A 27,244-nucleotide genomic window follows, 5' to 3' on the forward strand; every position below is an offset into this window, starting at 1 on the left:
TTTACTTCCCTTGCCTTTGGGGTTAAATTCATAAAATATTCTCTATGAACAAGATCCGTAAGTTTAGTACCTATGTTTTCTTCTATGTCATTTATTGTTTTAGATCTTATATTTAGATTTTAGACCCATTTTGAATTAATTTTTTAGATGGGGAAAAACTGTAATCTAGTTTTATTCTTCTGCATGTGGCTTTCCAATTTGCCAGGCACCATTTATTGAAGAGACTTTTTTTTCTCCATTGTGTGTTTTGGCTCCTTTGTCAAAAATTATTTGCCTATATACATGTGGTTTTATTTCTGGGCTCTCAATTCTGTTCCACTGGTCTGCGTGTCTGCTTTTCTGTGAACACCATGCGATTTTGATTATCGTAGCTCTATAGTAAAATTTGAAGTCAGGTATTGTGATATCTCCAGCTTTGTTCTTTTTTCTCAGAATTCTTTTGGCTATTCAGGATCTTTTGGGATTCCATACAAATCTGATAATTTTTTTGTGTGTAATTTATTTTTAAAATGACTTTAGAATCTTGATGGGGATTGCATTAAATCTTTTTTTAAAATTAAATCTTTATTGTTCAGATTATTACAGTTGTTCCTCTTTTTCCCTCCATAGCTCCCCTCCACCCAGTTCCCATCCCACCTTCTGCCCTTACCCCTATCACTGTCCTCTTCCATAGGTGTATGATTTTTGTCCAGTCTCTTCCTGCACCTCCCACACCCCTTCCCTCCTGAGAATTGTCAGTCCACTCCCTTTCTATGTCCCTGATTCTATTATATTCACCAGTTTATTCTGTTCATCAAATTATTTATCTTCTTAAAGAATACCTTTCAGCATTTCATATAATACTGGTTTGGTGGAGATGAACTCCTTTGGCTTTTTCTTATCTGTGAAGCTCTTTATCTGACCTTCAATTCTGAATGATAGCTTTGCTGGGTAAAGTAATCTTGGTTATAGGTTCTTGCTATTCATCACTTTGAATATTTCTTGCCACTCCATTCTGGCCTGCATAGTTTCTGTTGAAAAATCAGCTGACAATTGTACGGGTACTCCCTTGTAGGTAACTAACTGTTTTTCTCTTGCTGATTTTAAGATTTTCTCTTTGTCTTTTGCTCTTGGCATTTTAATTATGATGTGTCTTGGTGTGGTTCTATTTGGATTCCTTTTGTTTGGGGTTCTCTGTGCATCCTGGACTTGTAAGTCCAGGGGAAGTTTTCTGTCATTATTTCTTCAAATAGGTTTTCAATATCTTGCTCTCTCTCTTCTTCTGGCACCCCTATAATTCGGATGTTGGTACGCTTGAAATTATCCCAGAGGCTCCTTATACTATCTTCATATATTTGGATTCTTTTTTCTTTTTGTTTTTCCAGTTGGGCGTTTTTTGCTTCTTCGTATTTCAAATCTTTGACTTGATTCTTGGGATCCTCTAGTCTGCTATTGGGTCTCTGTATAATATTTTTTATTTCAGTCAGTGTATGCTTAATTTCTAGTTGGTCCTTTTTCATATCCTCGAGGGTCTCACTAAATTTATTGGTGGTTTCTAGAAAATTCTTGAAAAACCTTATAACCATGGTTTTGAACTCTATATCCAATAGGTTGCTTTCCTCCATTTCTGTAATTTGTGACCTGTTTCTTTGTCTCCGCATTTTGGCTGCTTCCCTGTGTTGGTAGAGTGGCTTTCTGTGCTAGGTGTCCTATAGGGCCCAGTGGCTCAGCCTCCCCAAGTACCTGAGGTGGACACTATTGGTACACCCCTTTGTGGGCTTTGTGCACAGTGTTGTTGTAGTTAAGCCTTGATTGTTGTAGGTATCACTGGGAGGAATTAACCTTCAGGCCAATTGATTGTGAGAATCAGCTGTGTCTATGGTGGGAGAGCTTCTGTGCTGGAGACACCCTTATGGGGCAAGACTTGCTTCAGTGGGGCTTTGGTGCTCACTGAGTCTGCCCCCTGAGTGTGTCCCTTATGGATCTGAGGAGTTGTAATCTGGATGGTCCACTCTGACCACTGGGTATACTGGCTCTTGGATCTCTAAGGAGGTGCTAATTTAGCCTCTGCCTGAGGCTACCCAGCAGGAGCTACAGAGAGATCTGCAGATTCCTCTTCTTTGTTTGGGGTTTGGAGGTGCCCAGATGAGGCCCAGCTGTGAAGCAATGCAAGATGCTCTGGGGCCTTGGGCCTTCTTTTTGGATGTTCTGGGTCTCTCTAACCCAGCTGCAGTTATTTAGGTAATTTTAGATTGCAAAGGGCCAGGGCATTCATATGCAAAAGCCTCTGTGTACAGCTTGGGTGGGGCGGGGTCTCAGGGAATCGACAGGGTGGAGCAAACAGCTATGGCTGATCCTCAGCCCTGCCCTAAGAGGACCCGGGTCTTACTGTTCCGCAATAATCGCTGCAAGCGCCTCTGAGAGAAAGCCGTCCTCGAGTTCTGGCTGCTGCCAGACAGTCCAGTTTCTCCCAGTATGAGTCTGGGTTCCCAGAGACTTCCAGGAACTGGAGTTCAGAGCAGTCGGGAGCTTGAGTCTCCCTCTTGATTGAAAAAGACAACCGCGTCCTCAGTTCCCAGTCCTTTCCACATGCGCCTCCGTACCTCTGCACTTTACTTCAACATGGCACCTCCTCTGAGTCTCAGTGTGCTTTTCTCTTTCCTTCTAGTTGTAGAATTTCCACTTGGCCAGCCTTCCTGTGGTTCTGGATGATGTCTGTTTAGTCTTTTAGGTGTTTTTTTGAAGTGGTTGTGCGAGGCAGCAATTTCCAGTGTTTACCTATGCCGCCGTCTTGGTTTTCTCTGTATTAAATCTTTATATTGCTTTAAGTAATATGGCCATCTTAGCTATGTTGAATCTTCCATTCTAATAGTAGTACATTCCATAACATCTAACATGTAGTAATTATTTATATATCTAATAAATATCCATTCAGTGAATTAAAGAGTCAGAGTATACATGTTATTTTTATAAGCCACAATTTGAAAAGAGTTCTTTACTTAAAAGCTGACATTTCAGATAAAATTTTAAATATAGAAAAGACAAAGTTATGTCAAGTTCATTGATATAATAGTGACCTTATGAGCCACATTAATTCTATTTAGTCTCATTTTTTTAGTCTTAACACCATTTTAGACAACAAATCTTGACATCATTTTAGAGAACAATAAACAGAAAATTAAACAAACCGGCACCAAATCTTAGGATCACTGATTTTAAAATAACTAAATTCATTTATGAATTAAATGCTTCTTGCTAATCTTACATAATCTTTCCATTAAAATTTTAAGACTATTATTCTTAGCAATTTAACTGAAACTTTTTATGTCTATATAATTTCTTTTCCCAAGGTTTAATTTAAGTTTATAAGCACAAACTTCCATGAAAAAACTTTTAGCAAAGTTATAAGTATTAATCTCAGTAACAAGGCTAGGTCTTCTCCTAATAATTTTCCTCAGAGAAGTAGATATTACCTTACAAGTCCTTAGAAAGTCTATAATTTTAGGAGGTACTCGCAATCAGTTTGAACACCAAAGTACTGTTTGCAGCAGACATTAGTTTGAAATCACCTCAACTGATACTAGTTATAAATGCTTATATGGTTTCAGTCAAAAAGCAAGGTACGAAATTTAACACAGGTTCAGTTATTCTAGGAATTATGGCCACAAATCTTGAAATATACAGCAACATAATAATTACCTTTGATCATTACTTAAGAGGTTACCACATTCAAATAATCAAGGCCACGAGAATGTAGAGATGAGGTTTTAAAAAGCCATGTTATAAAATCAAAACTAGCAAAACTCAATAGGTAGATGGCTTTGAAACAACCTTAAGACATAGTTTGAACATAGCTACAAAGACTCAGTGTTCTTGACTGAAATTCATTCTTGTTCAGCAATGATTTAATAATGTCACCTCCTATGTCTCTTTCAGGCTAGAGAGCACTCTTTGGAAACCATAACAAGTGAATACACAAACGTCTGCAAAATACATGCTCTTTTGCTGTTTTATGAAATGGCACAACACGCTCAGTCCTCTAACCTAGAAACTAGGGAGTCACTTTCCATTTCTCTTCTTTCTCATCCCCACACTTAATCTATCAATCTTGTCCTGTCCATTCTACCTTCTATAATCTCTCCTTTCAGTCCCCTCCTATTATCTAACACTGTTATTCTGACTCAGGTCCTTATTTTTATAAAAGTCTCCTCCTCTCTTTCCCCACCTCCATGCGGCCAAAGCCATATTTGTAAAACACCAATATGATCATGTGACTGCCTTCTTTAAAACTTCCAATGATTGACCACAGTCTTTGGACTATTCCCTCACTTATGTATAAATAAACCCTTAGTTCCTGGAGTATGAGGCTAAATTCCTGAATAATGAATTAACTTAAATTAGATCAATTTATTTTCTTACCTCCTGCTCAGAGAGTCCATCAATAATCTCAGAAATCTCATGTTCACTTCTAGCAATAGTGGCTGAAAGACCAGCTCCCCTCTGCCCAACTCTAAGTATGAGAGAGAAATTATATATATATATTTAAAGGCCTTTTATAGGGAAGACATATAAATTAAATTACTTTTGTATAGATTACTTTTCTGAATAAGACTTTTTTAATCAACTAGAAGTCAGAGAAGAAACCTAAATTAATTTGCTTGAGTCATCTATAAAATTAGTAATAATTTAAATGCCGAGATTAAGGTTTAAAGGTTGCATGTCCAAGCTCAAATGACAGAACTATTTATTTATGGGAAACTTCTGGAAAACCAGTTATTGGTGATATTTCCATTTCAAATACCAGTTTTTTGCATGCCTTCCAGAAACTAGAATAGCAGGCTTAGAAAAATACATCAAAGATTTTTTAAAAGAGGGAAGAAAAATACAACCATCATCCCTCACAAAAAAAAACAACACTTAATCATAATTAAAAGAGCCTACCTGACTGTTACATGAGACCGTGAAGAGCAAAACACTAATGTTTTTACCTTTGCAAAATACTTGTTCTCCAAAAGTAAAAACAAATCAGAAAATATCTTACCAATACCAAAGAATTTTATAATTAGCAACCAATTTAATACTGTTTGACTATGTTGGTGTAGGTATGAAGAACAACGAGATACTCAGGTCTATTCTTATTAACTATCATTTCCAACGAAATGGATATTTTCAAGAAATGAATAATTAATTTAAAAATATTCACTTAAGCCCAACCAGTGTGGCTCAATGGCTGAGTGTCGACCAGGAGGTCATGGTTCGATTCCCAGTCAGAGTACATGCCGGGTTTCGGGCTCAATCCCCAATGGGGAGCAGTAGGAGGCAGCCAATCAATGATTTTCTCTTATCATTGATGTTTCTATCCTGCTCTCCCTTTCCCTTCTTCTCTCTGAAATCAATAAAAACATATTTCTTTAAAAAATTAAATTTAGATTCAACATCATGAATATAAAAAAATTAATATTAAATTCACCAAGACATATTACAAACAAAAGTTCTTTATAATCTTTCTTAATGATTATCAAGTAACAATAAGTATTGTGAAAGATCAAAAGTGTGATTCCAAGAATATAGCACAGCCATTAAACACCAAACTGCTTACCGTTGAAATCTTTCTTGCTGTTCTCTTTGTTTTCGAATTTCTGGAAACTGCTTTTCATAGTACTCCCTTGTTTTGCTTTCTTTAGCTTTCCTCCGAGGATTATTTTCTATTCTGTCCACTTTTTTCTCCCATGCTTCCATGAGTTGATCGTAACGTTGGCAGATTTTTTGTTCCTATTAAATACCCGTAGCAAATTAAAAATTAAACAAAATTCTGTGATTCTGACAAACCTAATACATTAAAGTACATGTCAGTTCTTAAGATAAAGTCAGAAGTACATTTGGCCTATAACTCAGTTGAGAATGAGAAGCTGTTCTCAATCGGAAAGAGGAGAGAGGGAGCTCCATTGCCTATGAAAAATCTAACGTATAGAGCATATTTTGGTCAGATTTTGTTTAGTTAACAGGAAGACTATATAAATTGATCAACGAACTGATGAGCTACTACTACTAACTGACCAGCTACTTTGATTGTTTTTTTTTTCCTGATAACAATATGTCTTCATGTAAAAAATAATGTAAAATTAAAAACAAAAACATATAAATAGTTCGTAATCCCAGTCACCCAAAGGCAACCATATTAACATTTTGTTGTTAGCCTTCCAATGTGTCAGAGAAAACACACTTTAATCATTCCTCTATTGTTGGTGATTTTGGTTACTCGCATATTTTTGTTACTATAAATTATGCTACGTCATAAACATTTTTGACAGTCTGGAAAAGACAGAAATTGGTTGTAATTTATGATTACAAAAAGAAAACTCAGCAAATGACATGAAATCAAGAATACTTTTATAATCAAGAATCATCTTATAAAAATGAGTAATGTATGGTCTTCTTTTATAAATATCAAAAACACAGAAAGAAGAACCCTCCTGCACAGAATTGTGTATGTGTCTGACGACACACAAATTAAAAAAAGTGTCGGGGGACTCATGAAAAACTGTTAACACTGGTCATCTCAAAAAGTGGCATCAGAGAAGATAAAATTATCTTCCTCATACTCCATATCCCACCCCAACATCTTCCTAATCATTCTTTTCCACTCCTATATGACTGTTTTACTCCATCTGTACCGCCACCTCCTCAGTACAGGCTAACATCAATCCTCATCTAGATTAAAGAGCCTCCTAATGTCTCCCATGTACTCTTTTTTACAATAAAATTTGTTATTTTATTACAATTTATATCCACTATTATTTTATTAGTTTCAGGTGTACAGCATAGTGGTTAGACAATCATATACTTTACAAAGTGGTCCCTCCCTCTGGTATTTCAGGTACCCACCTGGCACATTCTTAATAGTGTAGCCAGATGCAAATTCTTAAAATCCAAACCTAAACATTTCACTCCCTCAGTTCAAACACTAAAAAGATACTCCCAAGATCTAATCCAAAGTCTCCTAGGTGACCTCCAGGGCTGTATAGACTTGGCCCTGGCTTTCCCCACCAGCCTCATTTCTCATCATACTCCCAGCTCTGTCTAAGCCCTAGCCATCTCTAAACCTGGGACACTCCACTCTACCTCCCCGATCTTCATCACACAATCCACTCTACCTCCCAAATCTTCATTACCATAATCTTCATTTAAGCTGTTCCCTCTGCTTATTCAAGTTATTAGCATACAAGTTTTCCTGTGAAATTTCCGTCTTCATGATTCATCTCTGCACTGACTATCCCTCTTACATGCTCACAGTCATCTGTATATGATCACAGTACTGCAATTGCCTGCTGACTTATCTATCCTCAGTTACACCTTGGCTAAAACCATTTGGCTGTCTTGCTCACCACTGTAGAATGATATGTGGAACAGAGTAAGCAGCCTATGAACATCAAACAAATCAGTGAACACAGACACTTTATAACTACTCTATTGAAGTATAAAAAGAAAAACTGAGCTTCTGTGTTTGCAGATAGCAAATTTAGAAATTACCATAATTACAACAAAATTACTGAATAGAAAAAATACTTTAGCTAATTTCTTCTTTAATACTAGAGGCCTGGTGCACAAATTCATGCAAAGGTAGGGTCCTTCAGCCTGGCCAGCGATCGGGCCGATCGGGGCCGGCCAGCCAGTGGGGAGGGACCATGGGAGGTTGGCCAGCTGTGGGAGGTTGGCTGTGGGAGCGCACTGACCATCAGGGGGCAGCTCCAGCATTGAGCGTCTGCCCCCTGATGGTCAGTGCGTGTCATAGCAACCGGTCGTTCGGACAACCGTTCGTAATGGTCACTCAGGCATATATATATATTTCTATGTTCTTGGCACACACACACACATAAAATTCAAGACCGAAGGGCGCAGTTGGCAATTAGAACGTAAGAAGTCACACTCCAAACAAAAGCTTCTGACTCTAGAGCAGGGGTCCTCAAACTATGGCCCGCGGGCCACATGCAAATACAAATACTGTATTTGTTCCCATTTTGTTTTTTTACTTCAAAATAAGATATGTGCAGTGTGCATAGGAATTTGTTCATAGTTTTTTTTTTAAACTATAGTCCGGCCCTCCAACGGTCTGAGGGACAGTGAACTGGCCCCCTGTTTAAAAAGTTTGAGGAACCATGCTCTAGAGTGTTGCAATCATTAACTGTCAGGTCATTAAATATAACGTACAACATTCACTTCCAATGTGAGTTAAAGAACAACACTTATTTACTAAACAACTGAATTTAAATAAATCAATAGTTTATCAAAAATCAGTAGACATGTTATGAAAATAAGAATACTGGCATTATATTTTCTGTAATTTAATTTCCATGAAGACTATACTTAACAAAATTTTTGGAATGCAAGTCATATAATAAATATGAAAAACTAACTCTCTAAAATTTGAAAAAGCTAACCTTTAGCTGACCCAGCTCCTAATGAGAGAACAGTAATATGTAATTAGTATGACTGTAACTTACCCACATTTGTTTGAGGGTTAAGAGAATAAATGTAGATCATCCTGTTTATCATATTTTTTTAACTACTCACCATTTTCTTTATTTGGCTAGATAAAAATTTTATACATAGATGACCAAAGATATTAATTTAACAATGACATTAAACATGAATTATGATATCAAAAGGTTGTTAGAAGTTAATTTATAGTTAAGTCACATCTATTTTTAATTTCTAAATCAGCAACCTTCTCTCAAATATAATCAAGAACCATTCTCATTAATAATGGAAAAGCAAATGCCAACATGGGCATGAATGGAAAAGCTGTACAAATTTCAGTTAACAAGGATAGGACCTCACCCTTTGTTTTCTTGCATGATTTCTTCTTTTAAAAAATAAAATGAGTTTTTTCCTCATCACCTGGTTTCTAGAAAAGAAAAATATGGTTGTATGACATTAAGAAAATGCACGATTTAAAAATGTATTCACTTATTTTTCACAGACACTGAAAAACAAGCAAAGATCACTTAGGAACATATGATGTAATAAAAATTAATCTCAATTTTTCACCCTGCAAAATAAGACTTTTGCAATAATTAGAGCTGACTAAAATTCCTCCCATTCTACAACAAAATTTTATATAAATAGTTCATTTTCAATTATTATATCCAATTATAAGGTAAATATTATTTTCAATTTACAATTACACAGTTCTTAAGAACCCTGGCGATATAAACATCTTTGTACTCTCTGGAGGAGGGGAGGTCGAAGAGAAGGAAAAGCCTTTAAGTTACCTCCCTACCTCAGGATTGGTGCTGACCTCCCTGCTATGAGAATGTATACCAACATAGAGAGGTGACTTCTGCTTTAAACAGAAGATTTTCTTCAGTCACAGAAATGACACAATTCACTCTAAGAAGTAATGGAGGGCAATGTGACAAGACAGAAAAACTTCTCTTATACCTTAACATAATTTCACTTTTTAAATTTGAAGCATTGTGACCTTCAAAAACAATGACATGCAGGTTCAAATATAAATATTTATACCCCACCTACTTCCAGTAAGGATTTCAAGCTGATTATTCAAATATAAATACAAGGCCAAGGCAAGTAGAAGTAATTTTTTGGATTATCTGCCACTCAGGACTAACAGTGACACTGGCTCCACTCAAATAAGCATGGGCAATCAGGAGCTGGCTATATGGAAAAGTAGCCAAGAGATTAAAAGAATTATTAAAATGTACATTTGCTATTTCATACAAAGCAAATGGCAATGATGAAAAAATAGCTACTCAATGATTCATAATGGGTGCATGCAGCTGAGTAAATGATATTTCACAAGGAATTTCACACATACAATAGAAGCATCACCATCTATTCAGTTTGCTCTAATTGTAATTATGTGCTACTCAATAGCAAATAACAATCAATAAGCATAATTTAAAATGTCTCCTAAGAATTTAAATGAAGAAGTCAGCTAGTCAGTAACCAGCTCAGGACAGTGTAGATAACATGAAATAAGTCAGACAGACTTTGCTCTCTAGCTAATATTGGGAGGAAAAGACAGAACACAAACATTAACTGAAGCTTTGTTGGGGGGGAAAATCATTAAAAGTAGCCAACTATATTTTATTCAGTATTCTTTTTAAAGATGTTAAAATAGCTAAACAACTCCAAAACAAGGCATATTTTATATGAATTCTGCCTAATCTAAGGGTTGTCAAGACCACAGTAGCATCTCACAGAAAAATTCTAAGTATAAGACTTTTATTATGAACCACTTTCTTAACAAAAGTTAAAATTATTCACTTTCAATATTTTTCATGCATACCATGCAAATTATATCTGCCACCAGTTCTGCAAAGTAGTCAACTATTGCACATACTCTCAGTAAGAAATTTTTTAAAAAGAAAAAATATATGTGTGTATATATACATATATAGCAATGTGCTCATTATTAACTGTACTAAAAACTATAATTTCTCATTATACTTAATAAAACATATAAAGTAGAAATATCACATTTTTGTTACAAACAAGAATAATTACCTAAAATTCTCTTAAAGTATGATAATTTTTTTTTAAAAGATACCTATCTAGCCTCCTCTTTTCTTCAATCAGATCAAGAAATTAGGTTTTCTTTTTTACTTATTTTCTTATTCCAAAATCCGCATCCATAAAGGCCTGGTATCTAGGATGAGCAAGGCTAAACAAACTACACTTTGGAGCTTTCCTCACCCAGGTGAGGTGACTGAGCGCTTCCAAGGCACCAGGACATTAAATGGCAGAAGGGTCTACAAATACCGTCATTAGCAAGAGTCATGGAAGGGATTTCCCTAGAATAGGATTTTGAATAATGATAAAATGATCCGTGGCACTTCTACTTTGCAATGGCAGATGTGGCTTGGTGGGGGACGGTGTCATCACTAGTCTTAAATGAAAAAGCTTCATTATCTTACTTCATCATGCGCCTTGCAGGTACTCCACTGAAAAAAAGACAAAACAGGAGGCAAAAAATTCAAGCCTCAAGGTAAGCCATTTCAATGTTAAGTATCCACCTTTTTTACTAGCAGATTATAAAACCAGCTAGTTTTATGCAATAATTTATTTCATTTTTTGGCCTCGGAAACTCAAAGCTGTTACCCCAACCCCCAAGAAGCCAGAGGAAGATAACATATAGTAAAATGACAGCAAATTACACAAATCTAAAATATACCAACACTATATTACAATAATATGTCAGAAGATAACATAAAGACAATCTCTTTATAGAATATATGGTCTTTAACTGAAGAACTCTAGAGACAATAAATACTTACGTTTTGATGTTCTCGTGGTACACCTTGGTATCTGATGGCTGGTTATAGAGTGGCTATAAAATAGAATCAAATATTTATACATAAAATGTACATATGTCTATAAAGAACAAGGAAACAAATTATATTTTACTGTAAGGCTAAATAAAGTACTAATGGGTCTACACAATATGTGCCCTACCAAAACCTCCAGACTTTTAGGTTCCCTGAATATTTAATAATGCCATTCCTAGAAAGTTTATAAATCCATTGTATTCCATAATAAAATCATTCATTCAGAGATTTTTAATTTTAAAAGCAAAGAAAAATTAAGCACTATCATCATCCTAACAGAATGATTCAAAGAGCTTTCTATTTCTGTTCTTACTTCTTTCTCCTTCTATGTGGATGATTTAATGGCTGCCCAGGATAATGCTTCTTTTCAAAGGTAACCAAGTTCCTGCACCATTATTATTATTATTTTAATCCTTACCCGAGGATATGTTTTTTTAATTGATTTTTAGAGAGAGAAGAAGGGAGAAAGAGAGAGAGACATCAATGTAAGAAAGAGACATCGACTGGTTGCCTCCTGTACGTGCCCGACTGGGATCGAACCCACAACCTAATGCAGGTGCCCTGACTGGGAATCAAACCTGCAACCTTTTGGTCATGCACCATTATTTTGATCACAAATTACTGCCCAGCTATATTGCTCTCACCTCAAAGTAGATTGTATTCCATCTTATCCCAAGAAAAACTAATACAAAAGAGCACTAGAAATAAAAAAAGTAATTTCTTACTTACCAGTTCAACTTTTGGGCCAAGACCTTCAAATATTTTATGGGCTTCTTCTGCTTTTTTCTACAAAGACATTATTATACTGTATAACTAAAAATTATATTACCTAAGTGCAAAATCATTACCAATAAAATAATATTTATCTGAAGAACAATCTATACTTAAACTTATCCTTATTTCTAAACATTCTCCTTATATGATAGGCTAAAATACTATTTCTATTGTCATAATTTCCTCACCAAATTCGGTCAAACCTTAACATTTGTATTGAAAGCACTGCCTAAAGAATTGGTAAATTCTTAAAAGCAAATATATATTCATTCTAGGGAGAGGGAACAGGAATCCACAATTAGAAATGAATCCTTCAAACATCTAAATACTTCAACTAAAAATGTCTTTAATGAAAATTAAATTAAAACACCATAAAGTTGTCAATCTTTGCTGTGGTAAGCCAAATTAATCTCTTTGAAGAACAGTTTATAATAAGCTTACTTTCTAGTTACAAGAAAACTTTAGCAATAACCCCCAAAATGGAGGAAACAACTAGTCTGAATTACTCAAGTGTTCAGTAGTAAATAAATGGTGAATAATATATATTTTTATGTTATTTTCAAAAGTAAAATAAATGCTAACAGAAATCATCTTTAAAAAACAAATAAAATATAACAAAATTCAAAACTGAATATATTTAAACTAGAATTACATAACTAGCAAATGTCTCAGTGGTTCTCAAATCTCCTCTCTCCCCCAGCAGTCTCATTAGTAACAATGGCTCATGGCCTGCTGCAGACCCCACCATACTGCATCTGGCTAAAAAACTCTCCAGGGCTTCTTCTGATGGGACATACAAACAGAAATGGGTATCAGTATTTCCCAAGTATAAAGAAAGATGTTCCCTTAAAATAAATATTCCTCTTTTTCATCTCATTTATCAATCAAATATTTATTTAGTACATATTATGTGAAAAAAAATGTTTAACTGGCTTAGGAAGGACAAAATAGTGTAATGAACTATCCGAACTCCAAAAAACTTAAAAGGTAATTCAGATGAGAAATAAACATATCAAAAATGTCAAATACTAAACTATAAATATACCCATTAAATTTGCATAGCAAATTCTATTTCTACAGATTTTCAAAAGTATTTTTTATTGATTTCAGAGAAGAAGGGAGAGGGAAAGAGATAGAATCATCAATGATGAGAATCATTGATCAGCTGCCTCCTGCACAACCCACACTGGGAATCGAGCCTGCAGCCCAGGCATGTGCCCTGACCAGGAATTGAACCAAGAATTCCTGGTTCATAGGTCGCTGCTCAACCACTGAGCCAAGCCAGCCAAGCTATAGATGGTTTTAAAGGCAGGATTTGTTAAACTTTGTACTATAAACATTTTGGGACAGATATTTTCTTATTTGGGGGGCTGTCCTATGCGTTGTAGAAATTTGGCATCCCTGGCCTCTACCCTCTAGATCCCAGTAGCCTCCACCCCTCTGCCAAGGTATGACAATAAAAATAGTCTCTGGTAACTATTAATGTCAAGAAGCCAAAGTGTAGCCCAGACAGCGTGGCTCAGTAGTTGAGTGCCAACCTATGAACTATGAGGTCATGGCTGGATTCCTGGTCAGGGCACATGCCTGGGTTGCAGGCTCAATCCCCAGTAGGGGGCATGCAGGAGGCAGCCAATCAATAATTTTTTCTTATCATTGATGTTCCCATCTTTCTCCCTTCCTCTCTGAAAGCAATAACAAAATACATTTCCTGAAAAAAGAAAGTTTTTTTAAAAAGAAGTCAAAATGTAATTTTAACAAAACTCAAATTTACTAGCTTTTGGAATATGTTAAATAACATACAAATATAATTACAAATGATGAATTTTGAAATATCTAGCACCTGCAAATTACTCTCTCTAGACCCAATATTCACTAGTTTTTAAATTTGCTTTCTCAAGGCACTCTATATTAGAGTTGATATCAAGAACAGGCAAAGTGGAATTGTACACAAATAATACTGAGAGACAAGGGAGCAAAATCATCTTATGGCAAATATTTACCAGTATCCTATTATGTAAAGGCACTTACCTTTTCAGGGCTAATTATAAAGGCTGATTTTTAAGATGTTGCTGACCCCAAGATTAAAGTTTTGCAAAATTTTATTAAATATTTGACTTCATGTTGACTTAATTGCTAAGAACAGATTAACCTATAAATAGTTTGGCAGAAAAACTTTAATTTAAAACCCTCACATTACCATATTATAATTTTTATTATATGTCTATAGAAGTAATTAATTCTTCAAACATATGTTGGGTATAATCTGGACACTAGCTAGACCCTAAGAAAACAATGAATAAAATTGCCCTTCCTGAAATAGGAAGAGAAGGGGTCTTGAAAGCCTTCATAGAGAAAATGATACTTAAGCTGACTCTTAAAGTACAAGTGCAATGGATAGAAAGAGACAGAAGACAAGACAAGACACAGGAACACCTGAAGGCAGAGGTAAAGACAGTACAGTGGGGCCTTGACTTACAAGTTTAATTCATTCCGTGACGGAGCTCGTAACTCAAATTACTCGTATGTCAAGTCAATTTTCACCATTACAATGACATGTGATGCTAGGCTGATGTTGTGGCGTTCACTGTGACAACTAGCGGCGGGGTATCTGAAGCTGGCTCGTAACCCGAATTTTAGCTCGCAACTCAAAACAAAAAGTTGGCCGAGAGACGGCTTGTATCTCGAAAAACTTGTTAGTGGGGACACTCGTAAGTCAAGGCCCCACTGTAATTTCAAGGGCACATTCTGGCAGGATATCACTGAGGAAGGAGTATCAGGCCAAGGGCCAGAGAGATACACATGCAAGCACTGATACAAAGTTTGGGTTCAGTAGAAAGTTGGATATCGTCAAAGAATTTATCTGGATAATCACAACATGGGACAAATACACAGGACAGATTAAAAAGAAAAACAGACTAAAGGAAGGAAATTCACTATCTACTGGTATGTGAGAGATAAGGGCTCAAATTAAGCTACTGCCAAAAAAGAAAGAGAGGAGCAATTGATCAGACTAAATTTTAAGAGGTAGGACTGATGCTCTTCATTGATTAGCTAAATTTACAGTGGCAGAGACAAAATAAGTAATTCCTAGGACAGGGGTGGGCAACCCCTGACACGCGTGCCAAACATGGCATGCCAGTAACTTTTGCTGGCACACGAAACCCTCTCTTATAATCTTCCATTTACAATTTTTTTCTTAATATCGACGTTTTTATTTTTCAGATAAATTCAGTGTAGGTGCATCTTAGATAAATAAATAATTTTACATAACAAGTTATCTTAAAGACCATAGACATGGCTGACTTTGAAATGCAGTTGATTGAATTTCAGAGTAGCTCAATTTGGAAGCAGAAATTTATTGACCTTAGAGTTGACTTGGAAAACATTGAAAAAAAGCGATTAGAGACAGGAGTACCAGAGAGAAGTGTTGAAAACGAACTATTGAGGACTTGGAATGCCATTCCAGAAAATTTTTTCTGTTTAAAAAACTTTGCAACAGCGTTACTCTCCATGTTTTCATCCACATACGCTTGTGAATCTTTGTTCTCAGTGATGAATTTTGTTAAGTCTTGTAATAGGAGTAGCCTGATGGATGAAAGTAGTAGCTCGTGCATATCTCTGAAGGTCACGAAATATAAATCTGATGTAAAATCTCTGTCATCAGTGATTCAGCAGCAAAAGTCCCGCTGATAATATTAAACGGAGTCATAAAGTTTTCTGTCGGACTATCAGTGTACATGTATACATTAAAAAAAATGTATTTTTCTTCATCATATACTGTGTTTTTGTCGCTTGAATGAATTTTATTATTTCTTCAATGTTCTTCACATACATACACCTTAAGAGACATCAAGTAGGCGTAACATGTTCTCAAAAAATTAGGGTTGGCACACAGAAGAATTTTGAGTCAGATTTTGCTGGTTTTGGCATGACTCAAAAAGGTTGCCCACCCCTGTCCTAGGACATTGGCCAAGGTGACTAGAAGCAGTTGACACTAAGCATACTCTCTATTGTTCATCCCTTTCTTTCTCCTAGTGTCAATTAACTTGCACATCATTCAGTCAAAATATAAACAAGATTTTGAAAACTATAGTCCATACCTCCCCCGGTCTTCTATATGTATTATAATTCTGAAATTAGAACATTTATAAATATTTTTGGAAGACAAATTGAACTATTAAAAATAGTCCAGGAGAAGAGTCTAGTTAGAGACTAAATAAATCTTTGAGGTTTAAATATGATGCAAGGCTATTTTTCTCTCAGAAAGCCAATTTTGAAATTAACAGTAATTTTTAAGGAGTTTTCTTCCTCCCACTAACTTTCTAAACAAAAGAAAGATGCCTTAAACAAGATAATAGCCCCTATCTCTGAAGCCACATCTGGCTTAATTCCCAACCAGTGTAGACTGCTGCAAACAAGGAACAAGAGGTGGATGTACACTCTCTCCTTGCCTATAGAATCAAAACAGATAAAGTCATTCATTATACAAAGCTCGAGAATCAGTGTAGACCTTACACAAAGCAGCATGGTAAGAAGTTAGTGTGAGAAAGCCTATGCCCAGCTGTGCTCTCATCACTTCCCCTCCAGGAACCCCTGCTACAATTCTATGACTGCACAAGTACAACCACAGCAGATGACTAGGAGCAGGGTATACAAAAATAATATAAAAAAGGTGATTCCTACAGTACTGTAAGTTGAAAATAATCTTTACTGTAATTCTAATACTAACACAGATTTCAAGTTTGGTTGTTCAATACTTTACAGACTACACAACAAATACACAAATTCTAAAATGGAAAGAGAGGTCTGCAAGCTTTCAGTTTTGTTGATGGGCATCAAGAAACATATATTATCCTAATTAATGAAAACATATACAAATGTTAAGCACAAATTATCTATCAGTCCTCACATCCTAGTCAGGCAATCACAGAATTCACTAATGTTGGAACTGTTTATTAGGTTTGTGAGACAAAGGTAATTAAGAAATTCAATCAATTAATAAATATTGAATTCTATTTATTTGACAATTAATTCATACTGAGAAATAATTCAACATTTTATTTTAAAAGATTCTTTCCCATTGCTATCAGCTCTAACCCCTCTTTACTTTATCCCTGACATCATAAAGTGGCCATGAAGCCCATTAGCCCACAAAGGTACTTTTATTGTTCTACAGAGTTGGGTTTTTTTAAAAGCAGGAAATTTCACATAAATTTCCATGTTCATGGCTTCTCTTAAATAATGAAGTACGAGCCAACCCGGGCCACATCCCTGCATGATCACCGAGCACTGTCCCTCTAGGCATGCCACAAGGCAGTCCCACTGCCCCTCACTTGATAAATCCTCATGTACGTAGTTCTTTCCATTCAATAAAATGGACTAATTTTGACCTCAGCCAAGAAAATAATATTAATTGTCCATATTACCTGCCGTGACACTTCCAATTACTTTAAGTATTACATATCTGCCGACTTCAGTTATCCATATAGACACATACTAGTACATATGAATCCAAGATCATTCCTACAAATTTTTATTTAATGACTAATTCACAGCTGCTTTTCTTAAGGCCAATTTCCTTTAGGATCTGGACTATTATAAAGTTATTGGCTGCCTATAAGATGTACTGCTCTACTCACTATAAAGAAGCAAATTAAAACAACAATCCCAACTTCTACCTTATGACCAACATTAGCTAACAAGCCTATTCTCTCCCGCAGTACTTAAAGTATATTATTCATTTTTGAACTGAGGACTCTGGAAGCCCACTGTCACATGTTATTCATTTCTGGACTGAGGACTTCTGGAAGCCCACTGTCAAACAGCTCTGTTGGAAAAAGTTTTGTTGATATTAAGATGAAATCAGTTTCCTTTTAACTGCTCATTCCTGGGCTGGATTCTGGCCAAAAACTAACTGTGACATCACAAAATAATTCACAGAATTGAGGCCTGGTTTTCTTAAATTCATATCTTTTTATTAGTATAAAAATTATTTTAATAAACATAAAAAAGCAAAGTCTACCTAAAGGCAATGACCTCACACTTTATAACTAAGATTCAAACCATAGCCCAGCTATTAATTGTGAAGGTGATAATGTAAGTAATTTCCATATCCAATGACCTATCTCTACTGGAATGGTATCAGAATCTGGCATTAAATGTTCCTTATAAAGTGAAAAACTATAGAATAACTGTTTTTGTATTATTTGGTACAAAACAAAACTTGTTTGCCAGTATTTATATAATAGGAGAGAGACTCAGCTAATAAAATTATACCCTCATTAAATAATATTTATAAAACATGCAAATAAAATACTAAATAATTTAAGATACAGCTGTCAACTTTTCTTCATAAGGTAAAAGCACCAAGCTTCAGTCAAAGTTTAAGAACATTAAAAATTATAACAGAAACCAGGTTTTAATACATTAACATCACTACAGAACTCACTGATAACTAAGAAAAGGCACAAATGGTTTCAAAGGTTTGTGCCACTAAAAATGGCATGAGCTTACCCGATTCTCATCATAAATAATTTGAACAATACTGCGGTGTTTCTGTTCCACAGGAGGAGGGGACACAGGCTTCTCAGGCTCAGGAGGTTTAGCTGCTTCTTCTTCTAGTTGTTGCTAAGAGATCCAGAAAGGAAGAGTCAGGAATCTGCTGCATGTCACCCCCACCAATAATTAGTCACTAGAGATAACACATGCTACTGAGTAATGTTGTGCTGATTCTATAGGGAAATCAAGTAATCTACTAAAGCTCTAACAAATTCTATTAGATTTATTTTTATTAATAAACAAACATAAATCATCATTAGATAAATCATTTAATATTTTAATTCTTATAAATAAAACAAAATAATAAGAGAAACAAAACATATAAAGATCCCCATAGCCCAAACACCGTGGCTCAGTGATTGAGTTATTGACCTATAAACCAGGGGGTCACGGTTGGATTCCTGGTCAGGGCACATGCCTGGGTTCCAGGCTCGATCCCCACAGGGGGGAGTGCAAGAGGCAGCCAATCAAAGATTCTCTTTCAACACTGATGTTTCTCTCTCTCTCCCTCTCCCTTCCTCTCTGAAATCAATAAAAATACATTTAAAAAATTAGAACTAAAAAATAATAAAAATAAAAGTAAAAAAGATACCCCATAAACTTCTATCACAATGATCTTTTGTGGCACTGGGAAACACTTTTATATGTTATAGATATACGGTTTATGTTAATGTCTGGTAGGGATAGAGCATGGGAGAACTGCATTAAAGAATTAATCCTTAACTTAGTAATAAATAGTACCATACCCCATCCCTACCCCACAACAACCTTTATGTTTCATAGTCAAGAGGCACTGGCAAAACCACAACAATATGGACTGCTGGTGTGTAATTACAAAGCAGAAAGCTATCTGTATTACTCTGTCTGGGTTTAAGCTTTAGGGTCACCTTCTATAAGTGGTGTGATCCTAGGATCCTTTCTAAATCCTTCCTTCAATCTTCAGCAAGAATATAAACTACTCATATATGAAGTAGGGATATTAATCCTACTTATCACATAGCTTTTTGAGAGGACTAAATGACTCAAAAACATCTGAAAACTAAAAATGTTCATTTAATACAATGTTATTACCTATAATTATTACTGAAGTAAGCAGAGGCTTGTTCTGCTGGGTTCACTGCTTTTTTCCCCCCAACACCTAAACCAGTAATACCTAGTAAATGCTCAACAAATAGCCACATCAATGTAAGTTCGCTGCCTAACATGAAAAAAGACATTCATTACGTAAAAATGTTAAGTCTACTAAAAGCCCAGAAAAACTCATCCGTGCTAGAACTCAGATCACACCCAAATGAAAGGATAAACATCCTCCAAGTGAGAAGTTTGGACCATTTCCACTTTAAAGTTAAAAGTACTCTTGCAGTCTGATATCTATATAAGCAAAAGACAGATCTTTGGAGTTGTGAAATCACCTTAATGAGAATAAGTTCTTTAACCATGCCCTTTCTTTCCTTTACCAAGAGGGCATTCTTTTAGGATCCCTGTTAAGTGGATTTAGAGAAAGGAACAAACAAGCTTCAGAAAATCGTATTTTGTTTTTAGTACACAAATAGCCCTAGGACAAAATCATTTTAACAGAAAGGTTAGAAACAGATAAACAAAAACAAAACATACAAATTTTCCTCACCTATTTGCCCTTTCACATTAACTTTACAATTTTGCAAAAATTTAAAACCAAGTTTGGTTGGAATTTTTATTGAAAATGTATAAACATATGAATATGACCACACATTATTAACATTGTTTCTATTCACCTATGGTATATTTCTTTATTTACAAGTTATCTTTGATATATCTCAACATAATTATAGCTATATATATATATCATTATTTTTAATTATTATAAGTTGTTAAATGTTATTGAGCATTTATATGTGCCACATATTATTCAATATATTCATCATCTCAACTCATAAACAAATCACATGATTTAATTGGTATTAGTAGTATTGTCTGGCCGGTGTAGGTCAGTGGTTGAGTGTCGACCTATGAAGCAGGAGATCACAGTTTGATTCTGGGTCAGGGCACATGCCCAGGTTTTGGGCTTGATTCCCAGTGGAGGGCATAGAGGAGGCAGCCAATCAATGATTCTCTCTCATCATTGATGTTTCTATTTCTCTCTCTCTCTCTCCCTCCCTCTTTCCTCTTCTCTGAAATCAATAAAAAAAAAAAGTAGTAGTATTACCACTTTACAAGTGAAAAAACAAAAGACAAGACCAACTCAGCAGAACCAGACCCATAAAACTTAAAATAGTTGTTATATTATTTTATTATAAATTTAATCTGATTCAATAAATAAAGGAGGGCTCAACATATTTTCAAAAATCAAGAAAAAAATTTTTAAATATATTTTTATTGATTTCAGAAAGGAAGGGAGAGGGAGAGAGAGAAACATCAATGATGAGAGAGAATCATTGATTGGCTGCCTCCTGCACACCCCCTAGTGGGGATCGAGCCCACAACCTGGGAAAGTGCCCTTGATTGGAATCGAACCCGGGACCCTTCAATCTGCAGGCCGACGCTCTATCCACTGAGCCAAACCGGCTAGGGAAAGGAAATATTTTTTAATAATCAAGCAGATATTAAATTGAGCCAAATAAAAATTCTAGCAATAAAAACATAATTATTGAAACTGAAAGTATATTTGATAAATGAAATATAACTGGAGAGAGTAATGTATCCTGAAACAGAGAAATTTTAAAACTTTTCACAGTGAAGCCCAAAGAAGTAACAAAATGGGAAAGAAAAGCAATTAAGACACATGGAAGATAAGAGTGCTATTATATCTAACAGGAATTTCAGAAAATGACAAAGAAACTCCAGAAAAGAGTTTGGTAAAAAAACATAATGGTTTAGAACTGATAAACAACTCATAGAGGAAGTCCAATGAATCCCAAGCTGGATTTAAAAAAATAATAATCCACTCCTAAATACATGCTCGTAAAAACAACACCACCCAAAGAAAAAGATATTGAAAGGAGTCAGAGAAAAAATTCAGACTATCTACAAAAGAATACAAATTAGGGTAAAGGCTGGTGTTTTAACAATGGAAGCCAGAAGACAGTGTACTGAGAGAAAATAACCACATACCAAATAAAGAAATCTTTCAATAAACAGACATAAATAAAAGATGACATTTAAGTCATAAAAAACCCCCACAAAAACTGAATTTACTAACAAATCCTCACTAATGGAAATTCTGATGCTCTTCAAGCACAAGTTTGTATCCCAAATTGAAGATTTGCACTGCATGAAGGAATAATGAACGAATAAGATGACAAATGTGTGGATGAACCTAACTTAACATCTAATCCAGGGGTCCTCAAACTACGGCCCATGGGCCACATGCAAATACAAATATTGTATTTGTTCCCATTTTGTTTTTTTACTTCAAAATAAGATATGTGCAGTGTGCATAGGAATTTGTTCATAGTTTTTTTTAAACTATAGTCCGGCCCTTCAACGGTCTGAGGGACAGTGAACTGGCCCTCTGTTTAAAAAGTTTGAGGACCCCTGATCTAATCTAATAAAAGAGAAACATGCAAATTGATGGCACCTCTGCTACGCCCCAAGCCACGCCCACCAGCCAATCAGAGCGACTATATGCAAATTAACCCAACCAAGATGGCGGCCAGCAGCCACGGAGCTGGAGCAAGCAAGAGACTTGGTTGCCCCGACGATGGAGGAAGCCAAGCTTCCCACCTGCCCTGGCTGGCTGTGGCCTCCACTCAAGGCAACAAAGTTTCATTTATAGAAGATAAATAAATCCCAGATACCTGCTTCCAGCCAGCCTCCACTGGGAGCTTGGGTGGCTGGGGGCTGTGGCCAGCCTGCAAACAGCCATCAGCCACTCACCCAGGCTGTCCAGGCACCCCAGCGGGACCTCCACCCTGATCCGGGACACCCTTCAAGGCAAACCAGCTGGCCCCCACCCATTCACCAGGCCTCTATCCTATATAATAAAAGGGTAATATGCAAATTGACCCTAACAGCAGAACGACTGGGAATGACTGGTCACTATGACACACACTGACCACCAGGGGGCAGACGCTCAATGCAGAAGCTGCCCCCTGGTGGTCAGCAGGGGGAGCTCTGCTCAGCCACAAGCCAGGCTGATGGCTGCCAGTACAGCGGTGGTGGTGGGAGCCTCTCCCACCTCCTCAGCAGCGCTAAGGATGTCCGACAGCAGCTTAGGCCTGCTCCCCGCTGGCAAGTGGACATTCCCCGAGGGCTCCTGGGCTGCCAGAGGGATGTCTGACTGCCAGCTTAGGCCCAGTCCCCCCGGGGAGTGGGCCTAAGCCAGCAGGTGGTCATCCCCTGAGGGATCCCAAACCCCTCCCCCCCCTGAGTGCACAAATTTTTGTGCACTGGGCCTCTAGTCTACACTAATAAAAGAGAAACATGCAAATTGACTGTCCCTCTGCTATGCCCACCAGCCAATCAGTGTGATATGCAAATTAACCCAACAAAGATGGCGGTTAATTTGCATACACAGGCATAGAGCAAAGACTGAAGACAGCGTAGAAGGAAGCCAAGCACTGCAGAAAGGAGCAAGGCAGCGGAGACGGGAGGAAGCTGAGGCAGCGGAGACGGGAGGAAGCCAAGGTAGCAGAGACAGGAGGGTGCGAGGCAGTGGAGACGGGAGGAGCGAGGCAGGGGAGATGGGAGGGAGTGAAGCGGCGGACATGGGAGGAAGTGAGGCAGCGGAGACGGGAGGGAGCAAAGCAGTGGAGAAGGGAGGAAGCCGAGGTGGCAGAGACGGGAGGGAGCGAGGAGGCGGAGACGGGAGGGAGCGAGGCTCCAGCCTCAGGAAGCCCTATTCTTGCAGGAATAGCCCTGAGGAAGCCCTATTCTTGCAGGAATCTTCCTGCAACGGGCCTCTAGTGATTATATAAAACTAGAGGCCCAGAGTATGAAATTGTGCACAGGTAGGATCCCTAGGTTTAGCCTGCGATCAGGCCCATCTTCCACATGCTCACCAGTACCCGGTCCTGCCCCGCCACTCCCACCAGCCAGCCGGTTCCTCTCGCCAGCCCCAGGTCCCGCTCTACTGCTGCCACCAACCACCCGGTTCTCCGCGCTGCCCTGGGTCCCGCCCCACCGCCACTGCCAACCACCCAGTTCCCCTTGCTGGCCTTCATCCCGCCCCACCACTGCCGCCAGCCACTCCGTTCCCCTTGCTGACCCTCATTCCGCCCACCACTTCCGCCAGCCACCTGGTTCCCCTTGCCGGCCCCCCACCGCATAGCAACTGGTTGAGCAGTCATTCGGTCATTATGCTTATGGTCGCTGGCCTTTTATTTATAGGATAATGTCTTAAGTGGTTTAAAAAAAAAGAACTAAAATATATGATATCAAAAGCATAAACACTGGGAAGATAGAAAGAACTGAAGTTCTATACCTTCATACTACTCAAGAACATGGCTAAGATAGTTATTAGTTTTGGGATTCGACTTAAACAGGCTGTTAAAATTTTCTGGGGATAAAAAATAAAAAAAATTTCTGTGGAATAACTAACTATAAGCAAAGAAATACAATCCAACTAGTGGGACAGGAGAAAATGAAATAAGAGCAAAAAAATCAATCCAGAATAAGGATTAAAAAAAAAATACCAACATCAGCATAAAAATAAAATAGGACAAATAGCATACATAAAGTAGTTAAAAATCCTTGAGATATTAGTAATCATCATTATCAGTTTAAAAAAAAAACTAAATTATGCTGTGGAAAGACAGGATGCCAGACTGTATACAAAATCTTTGTAAGAGATACACCTTAAATATAAGAGCACAGAAAGTAAAAGGAAGGGAAAAGATAGGCTAACACCCCCTAGCTGGTTTGGCTCAGTGGATAGAGAATTGGCCTGGGGACTGAAAGGTTCCAGGTTCGATACCGGTCAAGGGGACATGCCAGGTTGTAGGCTCAATCCCCAGTAGGGGGCGTGTAGGAGGGAGCCCATCAACGATTCTCTCTCATCATTGATGTTTCTCTCTCTTTCTCCCTCTCTGAAATCAATAAAAAAAATATTAAATTTTAAAAAAAGATAGGCTAACTAGCATTAACCAAAAGAGCTGATCTAATTATAATTACATCACTATCAGGCAAAAAAGACTTTATGGTACAAATCATTCAAAGAGATAGAATGTCATTACCTTACAATAAACAATTTCACTGACCAGGAAAATAAAAATTATAAATATGTACAAACCTAAAATAAGAGCCTCAAAATATATAGAATAAAAATTGAGAACTGAAAGAAAATGTATGCAAATCATATATCTGTTAATGGGTTAATATCCAAAATATATAAAGAACTCACACAACTCAAAAGAAGAAAAGAATCCAATTAAAAAATTGATAGACAATCTAAATAGCCATTTTTCCAAAGAGGACATACAGATGACCCACAGGTACATAAAAAGATGCTCAACAACATTAATTTAATCAAGAGGGAAATGAAAATCAAAACCACAAGGAGATAACGTACACCTGTTAAAGTAGTTATTATTAAAACATAAGAAATAAATGTGGGTGAGGATGTGAAGAAAAGTGAATCCTTGTTGGGGGAATGTAAATTAGTACAATCACTATGAAAAATATCATGGAGGTTCCTCAAAAATTTCAAAATACAACTATCATATGATCAAGCAATTCCATTTCTGGGTATTTCTTAAAAGAAAACAAAAAACATTAATTCAACAAGCTATATGCACCCCCATGGTAACTGTAGCATTATATACAATAGTCAAGATATGGAAACAATCTGTCCCTGACAGATAAATAAATAAAGGAAATGTGATATATATAAAGACATATTATTCAGCCTTAAAAAAAAGAAGGATATCTTACTGTTTGTGACAATATAGATGGACCTTGTGAGCATTATGCTAAATGAAATAAGTGAGACAAAGAAAAATAACATATGATATCAGTTAGATATATGTGAAATCTTGAATACAAAGTCAACAATAAAACCCAGCACGCAGACATAGAGATCAGATTGGTGGTTGCCAAAGTTGGATGGGTAGGCAAATGGGTGAAAGAGTCAAAAGATACAAACTTGCAATTCTAAAATAAATAAATAATGGAGATGTAATGTGCAGCATGGAGACTACAGGTAATAATACTAAACTGCATATTTGAAAGTTGTTAAGCGAGTAGATCTTAAAAGTTCTCATCATAAGGGGGGAAAACCTGTAATTATGTATGGTGATGTATGTTAAAAAGACTTATTGTATTGTGGCAATCATTTTGCAACATAAACAAATACTGAATGATTATATTGTACACCTAAAACTAATGTTTTATGTCAATTATACCCCAATTTAAAAAAGACACCTATTAGGAAAATGGACAAATCCAAAACCATAATGGCAACTGATAAGTTGCAAATAAAAATGAGACAAGATATACATTCTTCTCAAGTATGTCCACAATATTTTTATGAAAACTGACCATCATACTAGGCTAAAATTCAAGAACATAAACATTTCTTACTTTACTGTGACCAGAGACTATGGTGTGTTACAGACTACAGTCTCAGGTCACAATAAAGTGAAAATCAAATAACTAAAAATAGCCAAGAAAAAATTAATTAATAGAGAGATCAAAAAAGAAACCATAATAGACAATAAAAAGTATTATATATTATACCTTGTGGAATGAAGTTAAAGTAGTCCAGAGAGAGAGAGAGAGAAGAAAAAGCTAAAAAAGTAATGTGTTAAGTTATAAAGAGCAGAAAACGAAAGGAAGAAAATAAGAAGCAGAAACTTATGGTATAGAAGATAAAATTATATTCCAAAATATAAGAGGAAAAATTATCTCCAGAAGAAACAGAACTGAATTTTTATTAAAAAGTTGAATAGCTAAGAGATAAAACCAAGATGGCAGCATAGGTTAATGCAGCACTAGGCATCTCCCACAACCATATCAAAATTACAATTAAAATACAGAACCACCATCATTGAGAACCACCTGAAATCTGGCTGAATGGAACTTCTACAACAAGAAAAGTAAAGAAAAAGGCACACTGAGACTGGTAGGAGGGATGGAGGCACTGAACGGGCTGCTGGTCTGACACCCATATGTGGCATGTTTTTAATTAGGAGTGAAATCTTGGCTGTAGAGGCTTCCGTAAGGAGCAAGGGGTCCCAGTCCCACACCAGACCCGTCAGCCCAGGAGGATTCCAGAGCTGGGAAGAGAAGTCCCTGAAACTTCAGGCAATAAAAAACAGCGGGGATTGTGGATGAGTGACATGGAGGCTGCTTGAGACCCAGACAGCTCCTCTTAAAGGGCTGGCACACAGACTTGCGTGGACTTGCTCCCTCTGAGCTCCACCACTGGGGCAGTGGCTTGAGTACATCCAGTGACACAGAGGGAGGAACTAAATTGGAATCAGAGAAGAATTCGGGGCAGCTTTCTCCCAGACAAAAGTGCTGACCGGGGTCACTGTTGCTATGCTGAGACCTCCCCCATCCCAGAGATGACTGGAAGGAGCCCTATCTGTGTCTCCATCAACCTGACTCACCCTGCTCACTCTGCCTTGGTGATTTCCTGAGACCCCACCCCACCCCACCCAATTTGT

The 27,244-nt window shown here is 36.8% G+C and overlaps 1 protein-coding gene across 22 annotated transcripts in view; it reads right to left on the reverse strand.

The window, feature by feature from the left end:
• Positions 1–27,244, reverse strand: part of NCOR1 (nuclear receptor corepressor 1) — a 231,918-nt gene that overhangs the window by 101,326 nt on the left and 103,348 nt on the right. For 18 of the 22 annotated variants that reach the window (XM_036296344.1, XM_036296349.1, XM_036296353.1 and 15 more), the window contains 7 exons: positions 18,615–18,728; positions 12,057–12,113; positions 11,277–11,329; positions 10,917–10,943; positions 8,818–8,884; positions 5,579–5,751; positions 4,399–4,489 (listed from right to left, as the gene is read on the reverse strand). In XM_036296344.1, the coding sequence (XP_036152237.1) occupies positions 4,399–4,489; positions 5,579–5,751; positions 8,818–8,884; positions 10,917–10,943; positions 11,277–11,329; positions 12,057–12,113; positions 18,615–18,728 (582 nt within the window). Of the gene's footprint in view, positions 1–4,398; positions 4,490–5,578; positions 5,752–8,817; positions 8,885–10,916; positions 10,944–11,276; positions 11,330–12,056; positions 12,114–18,614; positions 18,729–27,244 lie in introns of those variants that run through there. The other 4 variants (XM_036296355.1, XM_036296348.1, XM_036296347.1 and 1 more) reach the window with 2 other exon arrangements.

Source organism: Myotis myotis, unplaced genomic scaffold (assembly GCF_014108235.1).
Source record: "Myotis myotis isolate mMyoMyo1 unplaced genomic scaffold, mMyoMyo1.p scaffold_m19_p_29, whole genome shotgun sequence".
Lineage (NCBI taxonomy): Eukaryota > Metazoa > Chordata > Mammalia > Chiroptera > Vespertilionidae > Myotis > Myotis myotis.